This window comes from Aphis gossypii, chromosome 2 (assembly GCF_020184175.1).
Source record: "Aphis gossypii isolate Hap1 chromosome 2, ASM2018417v2, whole genome shotgun sequence".
Taxonomy (NCBI): Eukaryota; Metazoa; Arthropoda; class Insecta; order Hemiptera; family Aphididae; genus Aphis; species Aphis gossypii.
Window position 1 is genome coordinate 62,941,251 of NC_065531.1, and position 10,661 is coordinate 62,951,911.

General features: G+C 28.1%; 1 protein-coding gene across 3 annotated transcripts; it reads right to left on the reverse strand.

Annotated features, from left to right (window-relative positions):
- Nucleotides 1-2,437: 2,437 nt before the first annotated feature.
- LOC114122919 (protein LSM14 homolog B-B) lies at nucleotides 2,438-10,289 on the reverse strand. 3 transcript variants are annotated; one of them, XM_027985724.2, is made up of 9 exons: nucleotides 9,904-10,289; nucleotides 8,454-8,605; nucleotides 8,227-8,371; nucleotides 5,291-5,495; nucleotides 5,127-5,229; nucleotides 4,776-5,055; nucleotides 3,692-3,944; nucleotides 3,305-3,633; nucleotides 2,438-3,208 (listed from the first exon to the last, which is right to left on the reverse strand). In XM_027985724.2, the coding sequence occupies exons 1-9, from the start codon at nucleotides 10,016-10,018 to the stop codon at nucleotides 3,201-3,203; spliced, it is 1,590 nt and encodes a 529-aa protein (XP_027841525.1). In that variant the 5' UTR covers nucleotides 10,019-10,289; the 3' UTR covers nucleotides 2,438-3,200. The 3 variants fall into 3 exon arrangements, with proteins under 3 accessions (XP_027841525.1, XP_027841524.1, XP_027841523.1); XM_027985723.2 differs by having other exon boundaries at nucleotides 2,438-3,205; nucleotides 8,158-8,371; XM_027985722.2 differs by having other exon boundaries at nucleotides 8,158-8,371.
- Between the last annotated feature and the right edge of the window lie 372 nt (nucleotides 10,290-10,661).

Below are 10,661 nucleotides of genomic sequence, written 5' to 3' on the forward strand. Positions count from 1 at the left end.
TACTGCAGTAGCTTACTCAGCAGCTCAGCTCACTGTTTTTGTTTTCCCCGCGTCTCCATACTGTTATCAGCGGTGATAACGACAGCGTGACCTTGACCGTCAGCGACCTAGTGGCGAACACACATATGGGTTACTGCTTAATAAATAATTATTACTGTTGTAATGGTCGGGAGTTGTACATACCAGAAAAATGAGTGATGTTCACTCCACCGCGCTGTTACCTATGTCGGACATTTTCGAATAGTAATATTGAACGTGGTATTATACCACAGAATCGTGGTTTTTAAACACGCACAGATTTTAACAACAAATTATATTACACTCATACATCCGTACAGTAATAATACTAATAAATTTAATAGGTACGTATGATACGTAATAATTCGCATAAAACTTAAAATTTCGTAAAAATCTGACGTACAATAATGTCATTTCCACTCAGTTTAATAGATAAAAATATAAATATCTTACAAAGTTATACCTCAGGGGCGTCTTCTCTTTTGAATGGGACAATGGCCCCCTCAACGACCTTTACTAACTTTTTTGGAAAATTAGTTAAAATACCTATATATAATATAATATGTGTTGGTACTAATTTTCAATTGAAAATAATTAATGAGTATATAAATTCTCAACATTTTTCATTTTTAGAAACGGTGGTGATGGTAATTAATTGAATCATCAATTTGTTGATTAAAAACCTGTATTTTAAATCAATTTTTTAATTGATTTAAAAATTAACGATAAATGTACCTAATAATAATAATGTCTGTCAAAAAGTTTCAATTTCTGTCGACGATGGGCTGCTTTTATAATTTATAATCGCATATGCTTTCCAAGTATTTTGATTTTATTATTGTTTTTCATACACGATTTATATGTAATATAAAAAAGTGACTTAGCATTTAAAATAATCGTGTTTTTTTACAATTAAATACCTTCTTTATGACTTGTTAGATACAAAGATTGTCCAATAGTCGCTAAATACCCAGGACTAGCTTTATATTAAAAACTTCCAATTTTGTAACTAACACGAAAAATCTCAGGGAGGCGTCCCTGGTAAAGTATACTACCGTAAAAAACGGTCGTTTTTAAAGGAAGTAGCCAAGAGATTGGAGTCATCTACTGATTGGTTCATTACCTACGTGGCGTTAAATATGTTCATCGTTCTTATTATGTTTAAAAACAATCAACGATAGTGGGAAACTGGGAACTGTGATCAATCCAATATAGATAATGAGATTGGATTCGCTGAAAGAGGAGAATTAACAATGAGGGTATAGAAGGTTTCTATATATATAATATTAAAGTGACGTTGAACTCCGTTGAAGACGTGTAGAACGCTAGAAACCATGGACTAAGAATTGACGAACTTTTTGTGCTCTGTAATAGTTCTTAAGGTTAATGTATAAAGTTCTTCCAATTATTCACTGAATATATGAAGCAGGATCTATTAATCGCTTTGATAACTGAGCGGTTCATAGATATATAATTTAAATATTAGTTCGTGAGTAGTAGTAGCATGCCGTCAGGCTGTCCGGTTTTAGTTAAGTATAAGCGGCGCATGCCCAGCAAAATAGAAAGAAATAACATTTATTATTTTGTCGACAATCATCGACAGTTTTATCAGTTTATCTTGTTTTTAAATTTAAATTTACGTTTACCCAATAAAATATATCAACGCACGTCGCTAGTGGATAGGTAACAGATCTTATATAAAACTACGTTAACCATACGACGGAGGATGTTTAGCAATTATTTTTAATATTATTATTAGATAGCATATAGCAAATCCATCTAACATATGATTATAAAAGAGAATGAGTGAATTCTCTCAACAAATAAATATCAATAATAACCAATAAAGCCAATGACGGCGACAATATTAGTACCATGGACAATACCATTAATCTAACCTTAAGCATACAGTATAAGTTTAGTCATGTTTTCTAATATGTTAAAAATTGGAATAATTCTCCATAAACTATAGTTGTTACCAAATTTGGTATCATTATTAAGATACTCAAGCCTCAAATAACGCCATTAATTAACACAATATGTTAGTACATGGTTTATATCATAATATAGTATAACTTTACTAATATAAGCACCTCTTAGTTCAATCATTATGATCAGTATAAGTACTTTAAAATACTTAATTATATAATATTTAAAATTTAAATATTTTCCAGCTATAGAGGTATAACTTTATTGGACTAAAATATTAAATGACCCGTTCTATGTGGCTTTAATTCTAAATTATTAAGTACTCCTTCAGAATCAATTTGGGTATAAAAAGTTAAAGAAAGTAAAGAACTTACCAAATGTTTATATTTTTGTTACATTAAATCATACTTGATTTTGCCACTTTTCATTGAATTAATAGGTATTTAACCATTACTATATAAAATGTATGTAAAGAACAAAAAACGCATAATTAATGGTAAAAAAAAAAATGTACATTTATTTTTTTTTAAATGATATAATCTAATACATATATATTATATATATATATTTGTGTTATTTGTTTAATTTAAACAAACAAAATCACATTTTTTTTAAATTTTAGTATCTTTGTATTTTTTCTTACATAGGCTAAAGTTTTAACAAATTTTTACATCTAGTTAATATAGTTTCTTACAAATTTGGGTTCTATACCTAGAATCTGGTTTTAGATATTTATTTATTGATGAAACCGATCACCTTTAATGAAAAAAACTTTATGTAGAAACTATGAAATGAATGAAGAACAAACCATAAATTATTATATTTTTAAAAACAGCCGTCAAAAAAGAATTGATTAAAAAAAAATTGTCTAAACAGAACTAAAACTAAAGATAAAGAACAGTCTGGGAAAGTTAATTTTAAATTAATAATAATTATGTTCTTTCAAAAAATTAAAAATTAAATATACTTAGGAATATGATGACTTAAGTCCCAGAGTTTTAAGTGTGCATGCGGCCAAAAACTTCCGCTCAACCAGATATCATTTAACAAAATATACCAAATTACCAATTGAATTCATCACAAATTATGCACGGCAACAATTAAAATCTTGGGTTTATAAAGAGAAGAAATGTAAACTATATACAAAGTATTTTTCCATGGGAAATATTTTTTTTAAACTTTTTTTTGTTTTTTTTTTTTGTTTTTATGTAAGTTAAATTTACAGCAATATTGAAAATTTAGACTGTGAATCTTCAGGCTACTGCAAAAAAAAAAAAAATACATATAAATTAATCTCTCTGATATCAGAAATGTAAGATTCAAACAATCAAATTTTTGATTTAAAATTTATAATAACCTGCTACTCGTTGAGGAGATACTGCATTTGGTTGGCGTTGATCTTGTTTGTTGGTTGATCTTGGACGGTAGTTATAGCCACGGTTACCAGGATTATTACGCATGTATCCATTATTCGATTGTTGACGGTAGTTGTAATTCACTCCTTGACGGTTGTTATTGTAATTGTTACCATTGTTGTAGGAGTTTGGATTAGTACGGTAATTAGTGTTATTGTTGTTATAATATCCTCCACGACCACGGTGGTATTGACCACGCCTTGCCATAGCTACACCAAATGTCTCTGAATTTAATTTACGTTCCGTACGCCAATCAGTCCTTTGAGAATGTCTAGAAAAAAAAAAATTGTACAAAAAGGTTTATGGTTTTAAATAAATATATTATTTACCCTTTGCTTCTTTCAACTGCTTCACAGCTAATTGAATCAAAGAATGATTTGGATTTATCATAAAATGTTTTTTGATCATCATCGCCTTCGTTTTCATTTTCTACAATAGCAATTTCATTTCCACTTTCAATACGAAGATTTTTTTTTATGGGAACTTGTTCTCCGTCATTTAAATGGAGTAAAGAATCACCATTTACAGATGATGCTCCATTTACAATAGTAACTTCTTCGGTTGAATCATCTAAACCATCATCTACAGAGATTAAAATACATAAATTAAATAACTTAAAACTGATTTGGAAGTAAAAATTAATAATTATCCTCCCTCTCTTAACTACTAAAGCATTTAATATTATTTTTGATATACTCAAGGTTCTTTATGTTGTAAATAAAGTATAGGTACAATTAATGAGATAGTAAAAAATACAAAAATAATAATAATAAATAGTACGTTCAAAATAAGAAACGTAGACGGCAGCTGACTACTGCGCATTACCGTGGCCTCGTTTCACAGCGTTATCATACCCCATCGGAATTTCGAGCAGTAAGTGGGGACTAAGCGTCTGACCGCCACCGTCTACGTTTCTCATTTTAAACAGACTATACAAATGTATTTTTGTCATATTTTACCTACACTTGACACTTGGTTAAGAAAATATATATTTTTTTTTCTTATTTAAGTTTAAAATTACATTATATAACATTACTGACTAATGGTTTACTTAGAAATTACCTAATAATAATAATAATAATGTTATATGTAAATAAAATTAATGAAAAATTGGCATGACAAAATTTTATCCTTAAACATATAACAATACATTGGCTCAAGATATTTAAACAAATAATATTTTTACTATAGTTGATTATTTTGTTATTAATCGATATTTTTTTTGTTTTTACTATGTTATTTTATTTTTTAATGCATTAATAATTGTGTTTCTAGATTATAATATTATCCATACGGCCATATACTAATAGTTCTATGTAATAATTGTCCATACTTCAAACACATTTTATCACTTAACAATAATTCAAGAAAAAATAAACTAATTTGAATTTTTAAACATTCATATTTACATACCTATTTTGGTTCTCGATAGTTTTTTTATAATCTCCTGAAATTCACTATTTGCCTTATCAAAATCATAATCTTCATCAAATTTCAATGAATTTGTTCTAGGTCCCTGTGCTTTACTAGGAGCTGGAAGACCAGTAGATCTATTATAAAATGAACGTCCTCCCGTAGTATTATTTGGAACCGGATTCTGTCTTCTAACTTGTTGTTGCTGTTGCTGCTGATTATTTTGGTGATTATTCCAATTTCGGCCGTTCATATTCCTATTCCCGCCTTGACGGTTAGCCTATGAGAATTATTTCAATTTAATATCAGGCTACATAAATAAAATACTTAATTTAAAAAACTACTACTCACGAAATGTTGATTATTATCCTGATGTTGAAAATCGTTCCTTTGATATTGTTGGTCATTCCGTTGTTGGTAATGCTGCTGCTGATCATTCCTTTGATAATTTTGTCTTAAAAATTTACTCCATTAAAAAAAAAATATTCAAATTTAATCTGAAATGTAATATTTACCCTTGTTGTCTAACTTGTTTACGAGTATCAGACGAAGATGTAGATCTATTACGCTGGTTTCTTCCTCCTCTTCCATTTCCAGGACTTTGTTGATTTCCAGTCTGAATACTTTGATCAAAAGTTGGGCTATTACGTTGACCATTAAAAACATTTGGCTGGGCAGGTGTAGATGAACGGGAACCACCAGATATTAAATCCAGGACATCTTTAAAAGTAGACATTCATAAGTATATATAAATTATAGTAAAATAAAAATAAATTTAAAATCTATTACTTTTTATCAATTTAAAATCTAAATAAAGCAATACTACAACTATAAAAAAGCATATTCATCAACAGTGCAAATTTTGGAACTTGACATACAAAAAATCTAAAAAATATTCTACCCATAGGAAGGATATATTCCAAGCTATAATTATATACATGACATTATTTTATTTTTAAGTTAGCATTATATTATTGGTGTTATCTACAAAAAATAAAAAGGATGCCGTACAGTAGTAGTCTTCTGTATTTTTTCATTGGAAAGATCAATAATGTAATGAATGTATTAAATTCGAATTCAGTAAAAAAAAAATAATTAAACGTTATAGTTTTAACACTAAATTTTTAAATGATATTTTGATGTTAACTAAAAATTCTATCAGTAATACAATAGGTTGAACTATTTTTGCAAATAATAAATCCCTACATATTATTATCCATAGGTTATTTTAATATTACCAGTAATTTTCAACTTAGGGACCAATTTTTAATCAGTAAAAGATTAAAAAATCACAATGGTAAAATTTAATGGAGAGCAGGCTAAAAATGATTAACATGGTTTTATAATGGCAGTGTAAGCAGCATAATATGTGATAGTGTGCAAAAGGTACTATTTTAACGATAATAGATATTAAAATATAATAATTAACATTTTTTAATGAAAAAAATCTCATTATCTAAGTATCATAAATCTTAAGTTTAACGTCAATTTGAACATTACAAAAATTTCATTATGTTAAATTTAAAGTAGAATATTTCAAATTTACACGATTGCTATTTTAAGAATAATATTAAATCCATGTAATTAAATAAACAATATTATCAAAATTTGTTTAAACACTCATAAAATATAAATGGTATATTACACTGAATTTAAATGAAAACTCCAGTAAAAAAACTTGTAAAGGAATTGTGCATTAAGTTTCCTAGTTTTAAGTTTTTTTAAATATCTCTCCATCCAATTAAATATCAGAAATCTCATTTCTTGAAGTTGAACAAAATATGTATTTATATATTTATTTTACTATAAGTGTGTATAAAGTAATAAAAAATAAATAATACGTAGGTTGTCCGATAAATAAAGTACAAAGTTATTTTTAGCGTAAACAATGAACCATATCGGCCGGAAATTTCCAGAATTGATAATTTAGGTAAAAAACGACATATTCTATGTGATATAACTATTATGGTTTAGTGTTCCGTCAGCTACGTAATTATAAACATGGAAAACCAGTATCTATGTTGCACAAAGAAGAAGTCCGCGCCGTCATTCGGTTTTTTAATTTTCAAAATATTTCTCCGATTGAAATTCATCGAAAAATAACCGAAGTTTATGGCCCACAAGTAATGTCTCGAAAAAGTATATCGGTTTGGTGTACAAAATTTAATTCAGGTCGAGAAAGTGTTGAAGATGAGGCAAGAAGTGTTTTGGGATGCACAAGGAATTTTACTGATTGAATTTTTATCAAAAAATGAAACAATAAATGCTGACCGATACATTGAAACGTTAAAAAAATTGAAAGAAAAAATTTGTTTCAAGAGAATAGGACAATTACGCTCAACAAATGTGAAACTGCTGCATGGCAATGCAACCCCACATTCAGCCTGAAAAACCAAAGCTTGGCTGGAAAAATACAAGTGGGAAGTATTGGAACATCCACCATATAGTCCTGATCTGGCACCTTCGGATTTTTTTTTGTTTGGTCCGTTAAAAAAACACTTAGGAGGAACTCATTTTCAAAATGAGGAGGAGGTCATGAACGCAGTTACCGAGTACTTCGATGGAAAATGTGCTGCGTATTTCCGAGATGGCATTTTCAAATTACTCCATCGTTGGGAAAAATGCATCAATTTAAATGGTGACTATGTAGAAAAATATGTCTAATTTATTGTGTAAAAATTTGAAAGTAATAAATTGATTTTTCATTATTCAATATATTTTTGTACCTTATTTATCGGACAGCCTACGTAAATGAAAAACACACTTGTAAAATCAACACATTCATCACTTGAAATCTAAAGTAGTAGGGCATATCATGCGTTTTTAATATGGTGATAAATTATAATACAATATGAAAAAATTCCTAATTTTTGCATAATAATTGAACAAAACAATAAGCTTAGCAATAACAATCGAGTTAGAGAATTCTAATTTATATAATATGTCCCGATTAACTATATAAATAATAAATTAGCAAAAAATATTTTAATTCAATGATAATATTGTAATAAATATTAAGGTTTTGAAGTAGGCATCAACCATCAATTTAATTAATTAAAAATATTAAACTAAAATCTATTCAACAAAATAAGAAACTATAGAAATTAATGAAATATGTTAACACTTATTAATTATATTTACTTTCTATTAATTATAAACCATTGTATTTTCAAACATTGATAAAAATATAAATGAAGCCCCTTTTTTGACTTATGAAATTAGTGTATGACCTTAATCATCACTTTTTAAGTCACTAAAAGCATTCAGAAATTTTATTAACATGCATAGACTTGGGAAGATTTTTACAATAGTACCCAATAGCAATATGTACAAGCATGCCAAATATGCCCAAGCATTTGGATTTGTGTATGCGTGTACATACCAGATTGGGCAGTCATCGGTTGTTTCTGCTGAATTACTGGTTGTGGGTCTAAAATCAGAGGAGACTCACTTGCTTGCTTATGTGATGGTCCAGCATTTAAGTTCACACCGGACATAGGGTTATAAGAGTTTCCAACCTGATTGACTGAACCTAGTTCATCCATAGATTGATAATTAGCATTAAAGCCACCCATATTATTTGGAGGTACCGATAGCTAAAAATAATTATACAATGATTTGATTATTAGACATTAAATAAGCTTTATTAAGTACATGAAATATAATATAAATAGTTACCTGTACAATAGCAGGATCATTAAGAGCTATTTGAGGAGTGATAACTTTAATATCTTTAATATCGGAGCCACGAAATAATATATAGTTATATATTTGACTTTGTGCTGGAACCTTAAATTCTGTAGGACGATCCTCTGTTCCAAAAGATTGTACTAGAAGAAAATGAATACGATAAGTATATTTTGTGAACAATTATTTTTTATAAATTTAAGTTATTACTAACACAATACTAATCAAAGAACTATAAGATAGTTTCTAAATTGTATTTATCTATATAAAAAGGTTAGTACCTATAGAATAAAACTAACAAAATCAGTTAATATCATAATTAACACATATTCCATGAAATAAAGGGAATATTGTTCTTTGATTTGTTTAAACTTTTAAACCCCTGTATGCTGTTATAATGGCTGGCTCACATGTAAATTGTGTTTTGAGTTATAAAAATTAAATTATTAATTTTACTTTTGTATAGATCTGCCAATAATTATAGAAATTAAATTTAAAAAAAAAATTGGTATTAGCTATAACTACTATGAGTATTGTTTTACTTTTTTTTTAATGTAGGTACATCAGTATTTTTATTTGACCAATTTGGTCAATGGAATTTCTTTCCTCATAAACTATTACATAATAAATTATAAGAATTTAATTTAAAATTATAAATAATGTTTTAAAAATACATTTGTTATAAAGAATAATTTTAATATTAAATTCATAAGTATTGAAATCTTTTAAATTTAGGGATTGAGGTAAATAATTTTCAACAGTATTTTGTATTGCAGAATAATAATCATAATACTTAAAAATAAAGAGACAGGTAAAACCTATATAAAAATTACAATTTTTTTTTCTATCCAGGTACATCTAATTTTTAATTATAACATTAATTATAAGTATTAAATATAAATAGGAGGTGTAAAAAAGAGGTACACAATATGTTCGCTTTGAGAATGCGATGTTATGCAAAAATAGATGGAAAAATTATTACATGGGAAAAATTTATTAGCTCAATCAAAAATAGATGGATGGCATTAATGTGATAATTCAATATTGACTATCGACAATCCATTAGGATTCATTAGAAATAAGTCATAAGTACTGGAGAAAAACGAGATAAAGACGGGAAATTACACAAATTTTAAGATAAGGAGTCTAAATATAGGATACCGTCTAGTGAGGTAACATGAAATACTAATTAAACAAGTTAAATTATTGTTGAACGTTACCTTTATGGCATAATAATATATTTCTTAAATACATTAATATACATATTTTTAAGATTTAATATTTTAAACATTATGTATATTTGTTATTAGAGGTTAGGCAGATAATGAAATACGTCTACCTAGAAGTTTAATCGAAAACAATGACCAAGAGCATCCCGGAGGGAAATAATAATATATTGACTACATAAAATAGTTTAAGTATAAATATGTATTTATATTACCGTGAGACAAGGCAATGGTACATTCCTGTGGGTCGACTGTGAACAGTTTACCCTCATACCTAATATCGGCCTTTGATATTAGGCTGATCTTGCTTCCTAATTCCGGCATACTCATTTTGACGGGAGATGTTTAGCTACAATTGTTCTTATGGCGACAAGTACGCGATTTTATCGAGTAAACGAAAATGTCAATGTGGGATAAATTATTTTAAACACTATATAAACTAAACGAAAAAGAAACCGATGCGCACGAGACGTATCATACGGAAAGAAAAAAATACGGCACGAGAACAACAAACGTTACATCTCCAAGAGAAATGAAAATATTTTTTCTTTTACGGTACGAGATACGTACAATAGAAGCAAAACGACGCAAATGACGTCAAGCCAGACGTCGCCATTTTCCTGGTAGGTGTCGAGCAGTCTGGCCAACCACCCGATCACATGGTGTGTGTGGTTTATGGAGGGAAATGCTCATAAACGTCTTGCTGTAGGACGGACTGCAGTTTATTATGAAGTTTTTGTTGTTTGAATTAGATATTATAATATTTAATATTTATATAATTATATAATATATCTAGTCCGTGGTTTGAACCATGACTCTATGATAGAAATATTAATAATATATAATCATGGTCTGAACTTTGAAGTTTAAATTAATAATAATCGCTTTTGTTTTAGAGTTTTAGACCACATGTATGGTTAGAAGACGGACTAAGAAATCTTACTTATCTTAGTAGATACTAGAACAGTAGAAC

Excerpts from the sequence above, each read along its gene's own strand:
- LOC114122919 (XM_027985722.2), bottom strand. The coding sequence starts at position 10,018 with ATGAGTATGCCGGAATTAGGAAGCAAGATCAGCCTAATATCAAAGGCC. Across the intron at positions 8,606-9,903 it reads TACCATTGCCTTGTCTCACG|TACAATCTTTTGGAACAGAG; the intron begins GTAATATAAATA and ends ATTTTCTTCTAG. Across the intron at positions 5,056-5,126 it reads AGGATAATAATCAACATTTC|GCTAACCGTCAAGGCGGGAA; the intron begins GTGAGTAGTAGT and ends TAATTCTCATAG.